This window comes from Panulirus ornatus, chromosome 10 (assembly GCF_036320965.1).
Source record: "Panulirus ornatus isolate Po-2019 chromosome 10, ASM3632096v1, whole genome shotgun sequence".
Taxonomy (NCBI): Eukaryota; Metazoa; Arthropoda; class Malacostraca; order Decapoda; family Palinuridae; genus Panulirus; species Panulirus ornatus.
The window spans coordinates 56,041,990-56,061,859 of NC_092233.1; the positions used below are offsets into that span (position 1 = coordinate 56,041,990).

Sequence of the window (19,870 nt, forward strand, 5' to 3'; positions counted from 1 at the left end):
TAATGATATGCAAATCAGAAAATGAGAGATAGATAGATAAAGGAGAGAGAGAGAGAGAGAGAGAGAGAGAGAGAGAGAGAGAGAGAGAGAGAGAGAGAGAGAGAGAGAGAGAAATTTCGGGTCAGCTTTTTCGCTGCCAAATACCTCCTTCTGATTCCTTTTAATCATAGCTGATTACCTTTCAGTCATAGCTAATGTAATCTTCAATGGTTAGGCAGACGGTGAAGATATGACTGTAAGAGAATTTTTTTTTTTATAATGGCCAATTAACTTTTTTTTTTTATATCCTTTTGTATACATACTTTTGGTTGAAAACAAATGAACCTTTGATTTTTAACATTTCATTTCTAACATTTGGTTTTCAACATTTTATTCTAAACTTTTTATTTCTAACATTTGGTTTTCAACATTTTATTCTAAACTTTTTATTTCTAACATTTGGTTTTTAACATTTTATTCTGAACTTTTTATTTCTAACATTTGGTTTTTAACATTTTATTCTAAATTTTTTATTTCTAACATTTGGTTTTTAATCATATATTATCATTTTCATATTATCTTTTGATTTTCTATCTATCGATATATCAACATTTGATTTTTAACATCTGATTTTTTATCAAATATCAATTTTTTGATATTTGAATTGGATTTCTAACATTTGAGTTGTAATCAAATACTAATATTAATTCTAAATCTTAATTAAAGAGTAACATCTTCATAGGAACATCTGATTCTTAATCTATCATATATTAACATTTGAATCTAATCAAATATAAACAGTTTCATATTACATCTTACTCTTAATCTACTCAGATATTAACATTTGATTTTTCAACCGTGATAATAGCACCATAAGGATTTTAACGCTAGCAATTGTTTATGCCATTTAACGTTTATATAACATTTAACGTTTATGCCATTTAACGTTCATACCATTCAACGTTTATACCATTTAACGTTCATGCCATTTAACGTTTATACCATTCAACGTTTATACCATTCAACGTTTATACCATTTAACGTTTATGCCATTTAACGTTTATACCATTTAACGTTCATGCCATTTAACGTTTATACCATTTAACGTTTATACCATTTAACGTTCATCCCATTTAACGTTTATACCATTTAACGTTCATGCCATTTAACGTTTATGCCGTTTAACGTTTATGCCATTTAACGTACATGCCATTTAACGTTTATGCCATTAACGTTCATGCCATTTAACGTTTATGCCATTTAACGTTTATGCCTTTTAACGTTTATGCCATTTAACGTTTATACCATTTAACGTTTATACCATTTAACGTTCATGCCATTTAATGTTTATGCCATTTAATGTTCATGCCATTTAACATCTACTTTGCAGATAGCGCCGTTGTAGCACTTACCATAGGGAGAACCTGTGTTCATTTTCACTTTTTATTATTTTCATACGTATTCAATTTTATTTCTCATATATTTATTTATTTTTTCTTTATTTGCCTGACGTTTTGAAGCACAGCGTTGAGGTACCTGGTGAATGCCCTAGATGAAATTGATGCCTAGGATATAAACCCTCCTCTCCCCCTCTAAAAAAAAAAATAAAACTTGATAAAGACTCAGATTTATTTTCCACTTCGTAAATGAAATTCAGATTTATCATAAATGAAAAAGGTCCAGGTCCTCCGTGGTAAATGTTCATTTAATGACATTACTGGATCGTAGTGACAATCGGCTTTTGGAAAAAAAAAAACACAAGTTTTGGAAAAAAAATTTTTTTTTTTTTCTCTCTCTCTCTCTCTCTCTCTCTCTCTCTCTCTCTCTCTCTCTCTCTCTCTCTCTTTGTATATATATATGAATGGAGAAAAACTGGAGGAAGTGAAGTGTTTTAGATATCTGGGAGTGGATCTGGCAGCGGATGGAACCATGGAAGCGGAAGTGGATCATAGGGTGGGGGAGGGGGCGAAAATTCTGGGAGCCTTGAAGAATGTGTGGAAGTCGAGAACATTATCTCGGAAAGCAAAAATGGGTATGTTTGAAGGAATAGTGGTTCCAACAATGTTGTATGATTGCGAGGCGTGGGCTATGGATAGAGTTGTGCGCAGGAGGATGGATGTGCTGGAAATGAGATGTTTGAGGACAATGTGTGGTGTGAGGTGGTTTGATCAAGTAAGTAACGTAAGGGTAAGAGAGATGTGTGGAAATAAAAAGAGTGTGGTTGAGAGAGCAGAAGAGGGTGTTTTGAAATGGTTTGGGCACATGGAGAGAATGAGTGAGGAGAGATTGACCAAGAGGATATATGTGTCGGAGGTGGAGGGAACGAGGAGAAGAGGGAGACCAAATTGGAGGTGGAAAGATGGAGTGAAAAAGATTTTGTGTGATCGGGGCCTGAACATGCAGGAGGGTGAAAGGAGGGCAAGGAATAGAATGAATTGGAGCGATGTGGTATACCGGGGTTGACGTGCTGTCAGTGGATTGAAGCAAGGCATGTGAAGCGTCCGGGGTAAACCATGGAAAGCTGTGTAGGTATGTATATTTTGCGTGTGTGGACGTATGTATATACATGTGTATGGGGGTGGGTTGGGCCATTTCTTTCGTCTGTTTCCTTGCGCTACCTCGCAAACGCGGGAGACAGCGACAAAGCAAAAAAAAAAAAAAAAAAAAAAATATATATATATATATATATATATATATATATATATATATATATATATATATATGTATATATATATATAACAATACAACTGGTTGTGATGTACAGCAGTTGTTCTGCGTACGTTATGTCTCTCGCAGTTATTACACTTCAGAATATATATGAGAGAAGTTTGTATAATGGTGGAACGTCGTATGACCCAAAGGACTGTGGTTCTTCTCACGATTTTATATATATATATATATATATATATATATATATATATATATATATATATATATATATATATATATATATTATTTATTTATTTGTTTATTTTATTATTTGTTTTGCTTTGTCGCTGTCTCCCGCGTTAGCGAGGTAGCGCAAGGAAACAGACGAAAGGATGGCCCAACCCACCCACATACACATGCATACACATACACGTCCACACAAGCAAATATACATACCTATACATCTCAACGTATACATATATATACACACACAGACATATACATATATATACATGTACATAATTCATACTGTCTGCCTTTATTCATTCCCATCGCCACCTCGCCACACATGTAATAACAACCCCCTCCCCCCTTTATGTGCGCGAGGTAGTGCTAGGAAAAGACAACAAAGGCCACATTCGTTCACACTCGGTCTCTAGCTTTCATGTAATAATGCACTGAAACCACAGCTCCCTTTCCACATCCAGGCCCCACAGAACATTCCATGGTTTACCCCAGACGCTTCACATGCCCTGGTTCAATCCATGGACAGCACGTCGACCCCGGTATACCACATCGTTCCATTTCACTCTATTCCTTGCACGCCTTTCACCCTCCTGCATGTTCAGGCCCCGATCACTCAAAATCTTTTTCGCTCCATCTTTCCACCTCCAATTAGGTCTCCCACTTCTCCTCGTTCCCTCCACCTCCGACACATATATCCTCTTGGTCAATCTTTCCTCACTCATTCTCTCCATGTGCCCAAACCACTTCAAAACACCCTCTTCTGCTCTCTCAACCACGCTCTTTTTATTTCCACACATCTCTCTTACCCTTACGTTACTCACTCGATCAAACCACCTCACACCACACATTGTCCTCAAACATCTCATTTCCAGCACATCCATCCTCCTGCGCACAACTCTATCCATAACCCACGCCTCGCAGCCATACAACATTGTTGGAACCACTATTCCTTCAAACGTACCCAGTTCACACGATCCCTACATAAGTAATATTTTCTACCCTTAACCTAGGTTTCCAAATCCTTCAAATTCAATTATCTGTAAGAGCAAAAAAAAAAAGAAAAAAAAAAGAAAAATTCCTCCTCAACTCCTTTTGAGAGTTGATTCCCAACTCTTTTTGAGAGTTGATTCCCCAAAGCAAATATAAAGTACTTGTGAGTTGAGGCCCAGGGCCACTATACGCAACGAAGAGCGTGTACGAGTTCGTCATACTCCTCAACACCTGAAGAAGGCGCTGAAGATGTCTCGATTGTAGGTTCCAATAGGAGGTTAAGGGATCCTTAATAACACCTGTTGGCAGTCGGTAGGACTGTAGAGTTTATATAGAGAGTCTAACTAATCAATATAGAATGTGAAACCTATTTGTAAAATTCTCTAATATGGTAAGCTCTAGCGCTTAATCAGTGCCACCTGTAGAGCTAGAGCTAGAGAGAGAGAGAGAGAGAGAGAGAGAGAGAGAGAGAAGAGAGAGAGAATTTTGAAATCCATATCAGTCTGAAGCGCGCAAGCGCGCGCTCACACACACACACACACACACACACACACACACACACACACACACACACACACACACACACACACACACTTCACCATATATCACACAAACAAGATATAGATATTAATGAATGCATTTGCATGTCCATCAATATTTATCAATATGCAAATTTTCCTCGGGGAGGGTGGGGGGGAAGTGAACTTTTTCATTTCCAAACTTTGTGTGTGCGAGTCAGAGGAGGTTAGCAAACAAAACAGGAAATACAGCGCATTAGTCCTGGAATATTTATACGAACGGCACTGTTGCCAGATTTCTGATCGTGGAATGAGAAGAGCTACGAGGACGTAGCGATTATAAATTTTTTTTCCCTCATCTATTATAATACCTATGGCCATTGGTGATAAAGAACAATATGACTCGAAGGACAGGACTCGGCTCTTTGTGCAAATGCTGACATGGGAACAGTCTTTTCGACCTCCACATAACCTTTCTTCATTGAAGGCAAATACTGATAATATCCTTGAAAATCTTCGTTCTTGAAAGTGCGATATGAACTGAGTGAGAAATCATTTCCAGTTCCCCCAGAACTACGACACTGGAACGCGTCGTTACGACACTTGAGAATGACGGTACGACACTTGAGCGTGACGGTACGACACTGGAACACGACGGTACGACATTTGAGCATGATGGGACGACACTGGAACATGTCTGTACGACATTTGAGTATGTTGGTACGAAACTAGAACACGTCGGTACGACACTTGAGCATGATAGTACGATACTAAAACACGTCGGTACGACACTTGAACATGACGGGACGACACTGGAACACGTCGGTACGACACATGAGCATGACGGTACATCACTGGAACACGTCGGTACGATCCATCAGCTCAAACTGCACCCCATTTCGAAAGTTGTCTTGAGACCAGAGTGGGGAAGAGGGGTGGGTGATGGTTTCTGGCCTCGAAGCTGTTGACCAACAGATAAAGGGCTTCGACTAAAGCCGCCGCTCCCTCCCAAATCCACCTTTGAAGCACTGGGGACTCGGAACTAATTCCTGGAGTTTCCTGAGCAGTTCGCCAGAAGACTGTGAGCTCGCAAAACAAATGCCGCCCATGAGCAATCACCCGAGTTAGTCGTCAAGTTGGTAGACGGAGGTGATGGCGCAGCCGCTCCTGGAAATCAAAAGCACACAAGAGAACAAATGACACCGAAAGTCCTTTCCCTCTTTCTTCTTCTTGTCCTCCGCAACTCTGGAGCATTTCCTGCTTCGAACAGACGAAGAACATTCCCCCCCTTTCGCGCTGGATCTATCGGTGTTACTCACATCTCGCAAAGGCGGGTGAAGTTCATCCTGGATTACGATGGAGAGCTTCCAGGCGAGACATAGGTTCTCTTTGAAGACCACTGTCTTGCTGTCTCTTACCAGTGCCAAACGAACCCAACGAAACGCCGCGGTGCTCGAAGCAACGTCTAAAGTTAATGGACAAATCAGTCGTCACTCGCCGGAGACACAGCTCTGTGAGGCTGGAAGGTTGTTTGAAGCGGACTCGGAGGGATGACTGTCGACCATTTGCTGGAAAATGATGAGCCGGGGGCATTCCAGGCCATTCGGATCCTACCCAAAGATCCCGATTCTGGAAATACCAAGAACATGTTTCTGTACAAATGAGTAGCCAAAGATCCAGTGGTTCAGAGGGCTGTTTTACTGGTCCAGTGGTTCAAAGGGCTGTTTTACTGGTCCAGTGGTTCAGAGGAATGTTTTGCTGGTCCAGTGGTTCAGAGGATGTGTTTTACTGGTCCAGTGGTTCAGAGGACTGTTTTACGGATTTCCAGGCCTCCAGAATCGAGCCCCGGCGATGATGGCAAATGACTAACCCAGGCCTCACAACCAGACCCGGATGAATGGGTACCAATACTGACCAGAGAGAGAGAGAGAGAGAGAGAGAGAGAGAGAGAGAGAGAGAGAGAGAGAGACGAACCGCAGCGCTCAATACACTATATAATAACCGCTGCATCCGGGATTATTCCCTTCTACCTGCTAATATCTGGCCTCACCCAACATCAGGGGTTCCATCTACTTACCCAGGATGTGTCTACCAGTATACACACACACACACACACACACACACACACACACACACAGCCTCGTTACTGTGGCCTTGCATGCGTCATTGCGCGGTGAATTATTGGGTCCTGGACTCGTGTTTCACAAGGAGTGACAAGGCCCCCCAAGGTTTTCAGGGTACGTCTGTGTGTGTGTGTGTGTGAAGCCGGTGCGCTTGCCTGCGTTGTCAGCAGCTGTGTCGAACAGGTGGGGGGGCCTCTGTCGTGTACAAGTGCACCTCCCTTGTCTTCCGTTGCGAGAGCTTTGGGGTTAGCGGAAACTGAATGAAACATTCCCGCATTTTCCAGTGTTTTCAAATTTGCATCCGTGGAAAAAAAAATGGGAATGACGCTTTTTCTTGCTTGATTGTCTATGGTCTTCGTGTAGGTCGGGGTCATGGTGGCTTGGCGTCCACTTCTCTCGATTGTCTTTTCGTCTTCCGTTGGATGGCGTCCGGGGCCAATTGGCACAGTGTGTTATAATAATTCACTCTCTTTTGATCTCGATCTTTTGGTTGTGGAAGTGACCACGACTTCCTCCTCAACTGCAAACCACTTTTTCGTGGTCTTAGTGTTGTTGTTTTTATTCACATGCCAGAAAATGTCTTTCGACACGCTCAGTCCTTCGTTATGTATACACGTGATGTTGATATATATATATATATATATATATATATATATATATATATATATATATATATATATATATATATATATATATTATCCCTGGGGATAGGGGAGAAAGAATACTTCCCACGTATTCCCTGCGTGTCGTAGAAGGCGACTAAAAGGGAAGGGAGCGGGGGGCTGGAAATCCTCCAATCTCGTTTTTTTTTTTTTTTTTTTTAATTTTCCAAAAGAAGGAAGAGAGAAGGGGGCCAGATGAGGATATTCCCTCGAAGGCCCAGTCCTCTGTTCCTAACGCTACCTTGCTAATGCAGGAAATGGCGAATAGTATGAAAGATATATATATATATATATATATATATATATATATATATATATATATATATATATATATATATATATATATATGTATATATATATATATATATATATACACACACACACTAGTACAACTGCTACCACTTCTACTACTACTTCTACTATTGCTACCACCAGCACTACTACTACTACTACTACTACTACTACTACTACTACTACTACTACTACTACTACTACTACTACTTCATTAACACCTTAAGCCACACACCTCCGCGGGGAAGGTAGCTCCGTTGATCTGGTGTTCGGAGCCTTGATCATTCGCAGCCCCGAAGTGGATGTACAGATCCTCGAACCTGTACTTGTAGACGAGGGGCCCTCCTGTGATGTTAATGTGTTGCTTCGTGCCCTTCTCCACCTTGAAGATCACGCTCTGGCCCGTGTTGTGGAGCGTGCCCGAGATCTGCAAGGAAAGGGACCATTGTTATCAGCCACGGGGGGAGAGAGGGTTGTTAAGAGGAGTATGTGTCTCTCTGTGTGTGTGTGTGTGTGTGTGTGTGTGTGTGTGTGGTTCCCCCATGGATGCGGGAGCCGTGGGAGAGGTGAATCTGGCCTCCTCATATATACAGAGAGAGAGAGAGAGAGAGAGAGAGAGAGAGAGAGAGAGAGAGAGAGAGAGGAGATGATGATGAGATGGAGAAATAGAATAAGAGGAAGATAATAACAAAATGCTTGAAAACACACACACACACACACACACACACACACACACACACACACACACACACTCTCTCTCTCTCTCTCTCTCTCTCTCTCTCTCTCTCTCTCTCTCTCTCTCTCTCTCTCTCTCCCTCCATCGTAGATATCACACTGAAAAAAAAAAGAGAAAAAAACAGACATCACAGCAGAGGCAACAGAACTGGTCCAGAAAGAGACATCCACCGTTGTTGACTCGTCCCTCTGTTCCCAGTGGTTAACAGAAGTTCTTTGTGGTGTTCAGTGGCACTTAGTGGCATTCAGTGGCATTTAGTGTTACTTAGTGGTACTCCCTGGTGCTCAGTAATACACAGTGGTAATGGACAGAGATTTTCAGTGATACTAAGTGGTTCTCCAGTGGTACTCGGTGGTAGAGTGCATGGCGTGAACTCCCACTTGGGTTAATATATCTGAGTGAGCTTTGGGAGGCCGAGGGGAGTGGCTGCCCTGTCCTCCACATTTCCTGAGAGCAGTTAGGAAAGTGAGAGAGCGAGAGAGAGAGAGAGAGAGAGAGAGAGAGAGAGAGAGAGAGAGAGAGGGAGAGAGAGAGAGAGGGAGAGAGAGAGAGAGAGAGAGAGAGAGAGAGAGAGAGAGAGAGAGAGAGAGAGCATTAAGGCAGACTAGGACATAGAGATGTGTAGATGGCTAGAAGGTGGATGCAGCAAATGGAGAGAGAGAGAGAGAGAGAGAGAGAGAGAGAGAGAGAGAGAGAGTAGAGAGAGAGAGTAGAGAGAGCGCTAAAGAATGTCTCCATAAGCTTAATGAGAAGGGAAAAAAAATGAGATGATGGACATGAACGAAACACAAAAATGGAAAGGCAGAACGAAAGAGGAAATGAAGAGGACCCGATACACTATAATGAGGAGAGACGGGAGAGATGTGACGGAAAGAATCGAAATCAAATGAAAGAAATGAGAAATGCGAAACGGGAAAGATGAGGAGGAAAAAAAAGAAGGAAGAGAATAGAAAGGGTAAAGATAATATGGTGAGGGGGAAAGAAATAGCAAGTGGAAGGAAAACACAATGTTGGAAAGAGGAGAAAGAAAAGGATTGGCAGGAGTAAATGAAAAGGATTAGGAGGGTAAAAAAAAAGAAAGGGATTAGTAAGGGAAAAGAAAAGGATTAGTAGGGGGAAAAGAATAGGATTTGTAGGGGAAATGAAAAAGGGTTGATTGAATTAGAAAAAGAATTGGCATAGTTGATTCACGAAAAGGGTTGGTAGGAGAAGGGTTAGAAAAGGAAAATAGATAAGAGAATAGGAAAAAGGGTTACTACGGTGGTAAAGAAAACGTTTGGTGGTTGTAAAAGCGAGTGCTTTTACAGAGGGAAAAAAGGGAATAGCGTAGGGAGGAGTTCATGGCCGATAAGGTAAAAGGAGTATTTCGAAGGGGGAAAAAGGGGGGGGGGGGAGACTGACAGGGGAAAAAGAAGGGGATGGCGGGGAAAAAGAAAAAGGGATGGTAAACGAGAAAAAGGGGGCAGAGACTTAGTAGGGGAAAAAAGAAAAGGAATGACAGGGGAAAATAAAAAGGAAAGACAGGGGAAAATAAAAAGGAAAGACGGGAAAATAAAAAGGAAAGCCAGGAGGAAAAAGAAAAGGAATGACAGGGGGAAAAGAAAAGGAATGACAGGGGGAAATAAAAAGGAAAGACAGGGGGAGATAAAAAGGAAAGACGGGGGAAAATAAAAAGGAAAGCCAGGAGGAAAAAGAAAAGGAATGACAGGGGAAAATAAAAGGAAAGACTGGGGAAAATAAAAAGGAATAACAGGGGAAAAAGAAAGAGAATGACAGGGGGAAAATAAAAAGGAAAGACAGGGGGAAAATAAAAAGGAAAGACGGGGGGAAATAAAAAGGAAAGACAGGGGGAAAATAAAAGGAATGACAGGGGGAAATAAAAAGGAAAGACAGGGGGAAAATAAAAGGAAGGACAGGGGGAAATAAAAAGGAAAGACAGGGGGAAAATAAAAGGAATGACAGGGGGAAATAAAAAGGAATATGTAAGTGGAATAAAAAAAGAAGAGTGAGTTAGTGACAAAAGAAAGGAGGGGAAGAAAAGAGAAAGGAGTGTAGCCACATGACTCTAACCCCCCTCTTTATAAACAGATGGTGTCTAAAGGTGATGTGTTGTGAGCACTGTACCCTCCCTAAGTCCTACCCTCCCTAAGTCCTACCCTTCCTAAGTCCTACCCTTCCTAAGTCCTACCCTTCCTAAGTCCTACCCTCCCTAAGTCCTACCCTCCCTAAGTCCTACCCTCCCTAAGTCCTACCCTCCCTAAGTCCTACCCTCCCTAAGTCCTACCCTTCCTAAGTCCTACCCTTCCTCCGTCCTACCCTCTCTATGTCCTTCCCTCCCTCTGCTTTACCCTCCCTACCTCTTACCCTCCCTGCGTCTTAGTCTCCCTTACGCCGTACCCTCCCTACGCCTTACCCTCCGTACGCCCTACCCTCCATACGCCCTACCCTTCCTACGCCCTAACTCGCACACAACGCCTTCAGGCACTTCATGGAGAAGCGAGGTAAGAAAAATGAAAGAAACAATAGAGGAGTACAGGGTAATAAAGATGAAGGAATTAACAAAAGTACACAAGGTTATGAAGATGAAAGAAGCAACAGAGGAATACAGACCAATAAGATGAACAAAGCAATAGAGGAATGCTGATTAATATGATGAACAAAGCAATAGAGGAATGCTGATTAATAAGATTAAAGAAGCAATAGAGGAATGCTGAGTAATAAGATGAAAGAAGCAATAGAGGAATGCTGATTAATAAGATGAAAGAAGCAACAGAGGAATGCTGATTGATATGATGAAAGAAGCAATAGAGGAATGCTGATTAATAAGATGAAAGAAGCAATAGAAGAATGCTGATTAATAAGATGAAAGAAGCAACAGAGGAGTACTGATTAATAAGATGAAAGAAGCAAAAGAGGAATGCTGATTAATATGATGAAAGAAGCAATAGAGGAATGCTGAGTAATAAGATGAAAGAAGCAATAGAGGAATGCTGATTAATATGATGAAAGAAGCAATAGAGGAATGCTGATTAATAAGATGAAAGAAGCAATAGAGGAATGCTGAGTAATAAGATGAAAGAAGCAACAGAGGAATGCTGATTATTAAGATGAAAGAAGCAACAGAGGAATGCTGATTATTAAGATGAAAGAAGCAATAGGAAAGAAATCAACGAAGGGAAGGAAGTAAGAGACACACGACAGAAAGAATAAAAGAGAAAGGCTGAGAGAAAAAGGAAAGAAAGAAAAAAGGAGTTCAAATATAAGTATGACGGAAGCACGAGATAGAAATAGATGAGAGACGTAACACCGGAATGAAATAATGAAAGAAGGAATGAAGAAAGAAAAGAAGAGCTCATTGTGGATGGTAACAATAGAAAAACAAAAACAGGAACACTAGAGATTGCGCATGAAGGCATAGTCCACACCTGACTTAAATAATACTTGACGTAAACCATGTCTGACGTAAAGCATAGCTAACGTAAATAGCACATGACGTAAACCATACCTGACGTAAAAGTTATACCCTACGTAAATGATATCTGACGTAAACCATATCTGACGTAAAGCACAACTGACTTAGATCATTCCTGACGTAAACCACACCTGACGTAAACCACACCTGACGTAAACCACACCTTACGTAAACCACACCTTACGTAATCCACACATACCTTATACCACACTTAACGTAAACCACACTCATCGTAAACCACAACCTGACGTAAAGCTGCACCTCACGCAAAACCAAACAAGACGCAGACCTGACGTACACTACGATCCACGGTCGCAGAACCAATGTATACGTCTAGCTGAAGTCCACGCGTCGCAAATAGGACTGCGATACAACATTAAAATCCCCCCTCCCTCCCCCCACCTCAAGTCCCACATCTCAACCCCCACTTCAATCCACCACCTCAACCCCCACATCAATCCCCCACTTCAACCCTCCACCTCAACCCCCGCATCAATCCCCCACTTCAACCCCCCACTTCAATCCCCCTCCTCAACCCCCCCCCACATCAACCCCCTCCCCCCCCCCTTCAATCTACATCAGCGGGGCGAATCATGTGCAACAGATGCGCTGCAGAAACTGCACAGCTGCTCTCTCTCTCTCTCTCTCTCTCTCTCTCTCTCTCTCTCTCTCTCTCTCTCTCTCTCTCTCTCTCTCTCTCTCTCCCGTTCCACGTTCCGCTGCTCTCGTTTCTTTCCGTTCCATTCTGTCCATCCCAAGTCAAGCGGATGGGGGGGGGGGAAACTGAATGCTAAACCAGTGTTTATGCCTCTGCTCATAACTGCAGAAGCGCAACTCGCTAATTTGCATATGAAGTTTATGAGGGTGGGAGAGAGAGAGAGAGAGAGAGAGAGAGAGAGAGAGAGAGAGAGAGAGAGAGAGAGAGAGAGAGAGATCTACCCCATCTTGCTCAGGAATTTATCTACTTAGGGTGTCTACACATCTACTTATTCATGTCAGTTCATTTATCTATATATCCCATTTCTTTTTTTCATTTACAAGGCTATATATATATATATATATATATATATATATATATATATATATATATATATATATATATATATATATGCTGGTGGAGGATAGCAAAAGGGAAAGACAAACAGAAGGATAGATGGAAAATGATAGACAATAGAAGAACGAATAGATGATTAATTGATCATTGAAGAATCTGGAGAACGAAGAAGAAAATTTACATTGAAATAGAACCATTTCATGAATGTGAGGGAATGTAGGGAAGATAGTGCCAAAATGTACATACATAGGGGACGATGGGACTATACAAACATCATCTATACATGACCTTTATATCATCAAGGAAAATTGGTAGAAGGAGAATGCTTTACTCTTGTGGTCTAACATATAATGAAAGATTATTCTGTGTTCTCAGTTTCTGAGGAAGTTTTCTTTAAGATGTCTTCGTCAGTGAGTCTTCTGGCTTCTTGTGGTATTTTCACAGAAATGGGGTTGTTAAAGAAAACGTAATGGGAGTTAACCAATTATCAGTGACTTATGTAGGGATGATAAGCTCAGACATCGCACTGCTTAAGGAACCGTACCGTCGTGTTCAAGGATCGATCGTACCGTCGTGTTCAAGGATCGTACGTACCGTCGTGCTCAAGGATTGTACCGCTTGAGGATCGTACCGTCGTGTTCAAGGATCGATCGTACCGTCGTGTTCAAGGATCGTACGTACCGTCGTGCTCAAGGATTGTACCGCTTGAGGATCGTACCGACGTGTTCAAGGATCGATCGTACCGTCGTGTTCAAGGATCGTAGGTTCCGTCGTGCTCCTTAAGGATCGTATTACTCCCAAGCCTCAAGGACAGTGGCACTGGAGGAGCTGAAGTAGAGTAGAAGTTAGATTAATTACACCAGCAGACGACGAGGGAGGGGGCTGGCGCCTCCTCCTCCTCCCCTTAAATGTGAAGTAGGTTTGTGACGGACCAAGAAGGATTCGAACAACCGGAACTTTTAAACATCTTAGCCACTTTCTTCAGTGGGCGTGGGTTGGGTGGGTGGGTTGGGTGAGTTGGGTGGGTGGGTGGGTGGGTGGGTGGGGTGGGTGGGTGAGTGGGGGGGAAGTGGAGGCAACAGAAGAGCCCTTAAGGGAACAGCAGCAGGAGGGAGGGAGGTGGGATGGGTGTGGAACAGATTGCTCTAACTCCGGGTCTCATACTGGTTGGTAAACATGGGAAGTCCTGCGTCAGCTGGGAGACTTAACGAAGGCCCTTACTTGCTGCGAGAGGAAGGGTCTTCGCCAGCATAGGTGATGGTCCTGTCAGCCGCGGATGATGGTCCTGTCAACCGCGGGTGATGGTCTTTATCCACCGCGGGTGATGGTCTTTATCCACCGCGGGTGACGAGTAAAGTAATGCGATCGCTAAACATTGTCATGAAAATGATCACCCTGGCCATAGATCTTGAAAATCCCGTCATTCCATACCCCTCTGCTGATTATGCCACACGTAACGTCATTGAATCTGTCCTATTTGCTAATACTAAGAATTTTACTTTCTCCCTAGGCAATCTTAAATCCCATCCTAGTATTAACCAAATCATTATGAGAAAATTGACAAAACACGAAAACATAAAAAGAGTTGTTCAAGACACACCCAGCTACCCAGGTCAACCTCCGCCACGTGACCCCCCTTAATCACTCTCCCTTACAACGGTTACTGCCAGACAAAGCAGACAGTGGTTGGCCTGTACAGATTGGTGTTGGACGGCGGGACTCAAGTGTGATGTTGGGATTTGAATAACTTTGTTAAGTACTGGCACCTGATGATGACTTGAGACTGTCTCCACGAAACATGTCGTGCCACATGTATAGAAAAATTACATGTTAAATAGAATTGTGTAAACTCATGCTGAAGTGCGATTTCATCGTCATACTATCATCACGGATCAGTGTGATCATACGTATATATATATATATATATATATATATATATATATATATATATATATATTGGAAAGGATCACAATTTTGCGCGTGATCAAGATATTCCTATGAGACCACGGGGAAAACGAAACACCATAAGCTCCCAAGTGCACTTTCGTGTAATAATCACATCATCAGGGGAGACAAGAGAGGAATATTACAGTCAGTTGATATACAACGAAGAGATGTGATTATTACACGAAAGTGTAATTTAGCATTTCTTTAATAATTAATACGACACAGTTGAAACACGAACCCGACTCATCGACTTAAATACAAAATCCACTTTCCTGAAACGTCAAATCTTATAATACAACCCTTTCCACTGGGGATAATTTAGGCGATCTTGAAGTTACTACGTTTTCCCATTTGGTCGAGGTCCGTAATACACATTTAAGAATCAAAAGTCATTATCAGGTGGGAATTTAATTTCGAGTTGGAAATCTATATCAGTCTAGGCCCGGGATTATCCCACACGCTTCTCGAGTTCAATTAATGAGTGACGGGAAAAGACCCGAGGAAATTAGAGCCTGGAGGATTGACCATGGAGGATGGAGAGTGGAGGAAGTAGCTACAGGGGGAAGATGTACGAGGAGGAAGTAGCTATGGGGAGAAAAATGCATGGATGAACTGGCTATGGGGGAAGAATGCATGGATGAACTGGCTATGGGGTAAAAATGCATGGATGAACTGGCTATGGGGGAAAAATGCATGGCTCAACTGGCTATGGGGAAAAACGTATGGGTGAACTGGTTATGGAGGGGAAAAAAAGCATGGATGAATTGTTTATGGAGGAAAAAAAACGCATGGATGAACTGGTTATGGAGGGAATAAAATATGGGTGAACTGGTTATGGAGGGAAAAGCACATGGATGAACTGTCTATGGAGGGTAAATGAAAGTAATGATGAACTGGTGAACTTAATATTGAAAAAAAAACAGACTAATTATATACGAAAGAAGGAATGAAAGTTCAATTAATGAGTGACGGGAAAAGACCCGAGGAAATTAGAGCCTGGAGGATTGACCATGGAGGGTGGAGAGTGGAGGAAGTAGCTACAGGGGGAAGATGTACGAGGAGGAAGTAGCTATGGGGAGAAAAATGCATGGATGAACTGGCTATGGGGGAAGAATGCATGGATGAACTGGCTATGGGGTAAAAATGCATGGATGAACTGGCTATGGGGGAAAAATGCATGGCTCAACTGGCTATGGGGAAAAACGTATGGGTGAACTGGTTATGGAGGGGAAAAAAAGCATGGATGAATTGTTTATGGAGGAAAAAAAACGCATGGATGAACTGGTTATGGAGGGAATAAAATATGGGTGAACTGGTTATGGAGGGAAAAGCACATGGATGAACTGTCTATGGAGGGTAAATGAAAGTAATGATGAACTGGTGAACTTAATATTGAAAAAAAAACAGACTAATTATATACGAAAGAAGGAATGAAAGTGGATGAACTAGACATGGAGAGGAAAGAACGGTTGAACTAATCATGGAGAACAAAAAGTGGATAATAGTATAGTAGAGAACGAAAAATGAAGATTAAGTATAGATGAAGAAGGTGAGATAGAAGAACAAGAATGACTGGACAGTTGCCTCGTGATTTGGCGCCAAATTATACAATGAATACGCTTCTCCACCGTCAGTTTTAAGACGGTCTTGCACCCCTGATGTAAATGGCATTGCTGAAGTACCCGAAGAGGTGGGAGTTTCCCATTGAAGACACATGGGTTTACGAAGAAGTACAGGAGCTGTATGTATCGTCTTTCAGGAACGAATTTCCTCAATGACTATCATTTATATAAACGTGTTGTGATGTGGTCAAACCTGACTTTGTCGAATTTTTTTTCTCGTTCCAAAGTCTGTAAATAAACTTTAGATTTTTTCCTTCCAAAGGACCTTTTTTTTTTTTCTTTTCTTTTCTTTTTTGACAATGCTAAAGACCAAATGCTTTTCTTCTACATCCTGCAGTCTGCCTACATATGTGTGGTCAGGGGGATGTATGAACACTCTCTCTCTCTCTCTCTCTCTCTCTCTCTCTCTCTCTCTCTCTCTCTCTCTCTCTCTCTCTCTCCCTACCTGGATCTCTCCTCCTACCCAAACAACACACCCACCACCCCACCCCACTCTCCTTCCTCTCTCCTCCTCCTCCTCCTCCTCCTCCCTTCGTTCCCCTCCCACCACCCCCCCCAAAAAAAATGTTTACAACAACAACAACAACAACAACAATGATTGTAGTCATGCTGTGCAGAGATAATACATTCCAAAGTCGCCAATCAAACAAAGCCACGTTGGACCTGCAAAATATGATTTAACGAGCTTTAGAAAAAATATATGACACGGAAATATTTTCAAAGGTAATTTTCCCACCCCCCTTTTTTTTCCCTCGCTGATTTTAGTTTTTTCCCTCTTCTTTTATTTCCTCCCTTGATTTCAGTTTATCCCCATTTTTTTCCCCGCAATCATAGTTTTTTTCCCTTATTTCCAGCGAATGTATTTTTTTCGTGTTCTTTTTTGCCTGCGAATGTTTGTTTTTTCCTCCCTTTCCTCAACGCCAATTTAGGTTTTTTCCCCCGCTCTTTTTTTTTCCCCATCTCTGTAAATGCGTTCAGACAAATTCGTTGAAATTGAACCTATTTTTCTTTCTTTTTTTTCCTTGAAGAATCTGTCAAAACAAGGCATTATTTTGCACTTCTTTCTAATCTATTTCTTTTCTTCTGCACTTCTTTCTTTCTTTTTTTAATAATCTATTTCTTATGCACTTCTTTCTTCTTTCTTTCTTTTTTCAATAATCTATTTCTTTTCTTCTGCACTTTTCTTTCTTCTTTCTTTCTTTTTTAATAATCTATTTCTTTTCTTTTTTTTCTTTAAATTTCCTCAGTTTCTTGCCTCTCGCGGAGGTCTAGGGAAAGGAAGGGGGAAGGGGAAGGGGAAGGGGGAAGGGGAGGAAGGGAACCCTTAATCGCGATTCATTTGTCCAAATTATGAAAATTTCCTCTCCTACTCTATTTTTTTTTCTTTTTTTTTTTCCTTCGTAGTTTCTCATTAAGTTTAGTCGTTCCCTAATTAAGATTTTACGCCCGGTGCGACGCTGCCACACTGCGGCAGGGTGGTCCGCGCGAAGACGAAGACCACCCTCCCCCCATCGCCCACCCACCGAAGACCATACCCCTTCCTTCTTCTTCCCCCATTCCTTAGCAACGCAGGTCTTCGGGAAATCCCATCTCGGGCGAGATGGGAGAAAAATGGCCTTCGCTGTCTACAGGAATAATTTCTCACCAGTAAAAGGCCCTTAAACCCCCACCTATAATTAGAGAGAGAGAGAGAGAGAGGGGAGAAGGAATGAGAAGGGGGCTGACGACAATTACATTCATTACAGGTGGATACAATCATCCAACTACGTAATTACGCCATTACCGGCTCGTTTGAAAAGCCTCGAGGAGTACTACTACTAGCTGGTCGACCCTGGCCTGCGTGGGTAGTTAGGCGATCGACCTTATAGCTTTCCACTTGTCTGTCGTGTGTGTGTGTGGGTCCATAAAGACACGACACGACTGACTGATGAAGGAACCCTCACCTTCACCTTCTTCCCCTTTACTGATGGTTTATCGTCTCGAGGTTCAGTCATCTCGCCCTCTCCAGGTCGCTCGCTCTATCTCAGGTCACAAGAAGCTTGATTATCTCTCTTTCTCTAGGGCGTTCTGTCTCTCTCAGGTCGCTAAAGCTTAATTGTCTCTCTTTCTTCAGGGCGTTCTGTCTATCTCAAGTCGCTAAAGCTTAATTGTCTCTCTTTCTTCAGGGCGTTCTGTCTCTCTCAGGTCGCTAAAACTTAATTGTCTCTCTTTCTTCAGGGCGTTCTGTCTCTCTCAGGTCACTAAAGCTTAATTGTCTCTCTTTCTTCAGGGCGTTCCGTCTCTCTCAGGTCGCTAAAGCTTAATCTTCAAGGCGTTCCGTCTCTCTCAGGTCACTAAAGCTTAATTGTCTCTCTTTCTTCAGATCGCTCGCTCTATCTCAGGTCACAAGAAGCTTAATTATCTCTCTTTCTCCTGGTCGTTCCGTCTCTCTCAGGTCGCTAAAGCTTAATTATCTCTCTTTCTCCTGGTCGTTCCGTCTCTCTCAGGTCGCTAAAGCTTAATTGTCTCTCTTTCTCCTGGTCGTTCGCTCTATCTCAAGTCACTAGAGCTTAAAATTCTCTTCTCTCTTTCTCCTGGTCGTTCCGTCTCTCTCTCAGGTCACTAAAGCTTAAAACTATCTCTCTTTCTTCAGGTCGTCCAGTCTCTCTCTCTCTCTCTCTCTCTCTCTCTCTCTCTCTCTCTCTCTCTCTCTCTCTCTCTCTCTCTCTCTCTCTCTCTCTCTCAAATCACCATAGCCGTAAAGCTCAAGGTCACCTTGCCTATCAGCTGCGCTTCGGCCATCAGGTCCGGCTACTAGTCTTCTTTGAGGGTCGGTGACCTCACAGGTCATTCGAGGGTCGGTGACCTCACAGGTCATTCAAGTCACTGCCTCTTTGTCCTCTTTTCACAGGTCGTTCACTATCGAGGTCATTTACGATCCTAGACCTGGTGTTCTTCAGTTGCGCTTGTCTCCCATCTCTGTCGTTCTCCAGGACTCATACTCGGTATAGACCAACTAATCCTTCGGGGTCAATTGTCCACCAGGCTATACAAGGACTCCAAGCCATTGTCCGTGTGTGTGTGTGTGTGTGTGTGTGTGTGTGTGTAGATCATATACGTCAAGTTATAGCAATCGACCTCCTTTAAACCCTTCCTTAGTACCATCGGGAGATGTCCTACAGGAAAAATCCTTCATTCACATACATTTTTCAGGTGGTTTCTGTTTATAAATCTTGATGCTTGTGATAAAGTAGCGATTGACTTCCTCCTTCAAACCCTCTTTTTTAAGTCCCTTCGGGCGTCATCCTAGCCTAGCTCTCGTAAAAAAGAAAAATCCTTTACTTGATCTTATTCTTCAGATCGTTTGAGAATCATCCCTGAGGCCTCTCTTCCCAGGCGAGCCATCCAGCGGGTCTTGTGTGTTCGGTTTATACCCTTCAAGGCAAACTTTTCAAGGCTTTAAATAATCCTTTCAGTTATCACGTTCGAATCCGTAATACCCTTCAGATGGCAACGACTTCCACGACATCACTGACATCCCACGTCCTTCTGAGAGTGGAGGACTCGAAGTTCGAACGTAAGCCCGGAAGGCTCGAGCAGGG

General features: G+C 42.4%; 1 protein-coding gene across 2 annotated transcripts in view; it reads right to left on the bottom strand.

Moving 5' to 3' along the window:
* Positions 1–19,870, bottom strand: part of CARPA (Carbonic anhydrase-related protein A) — a 238,089-nt gene that overhangs the window by 33,497 nt on the left and 184,722 nt on the right. For both annotated transcript variants that reach the window (XM_071665915.1, XM_071665914.1), the window contains one exon: positions 7,694–7,885. In XM_071665915.1, the coding sequence (XP_071522016.1) occupies positions 7,694–7,885 (192 nt within the window). The remainder of the gene's footprint in view (positions 1–7,693; positions 7,886–19,870) is intronic.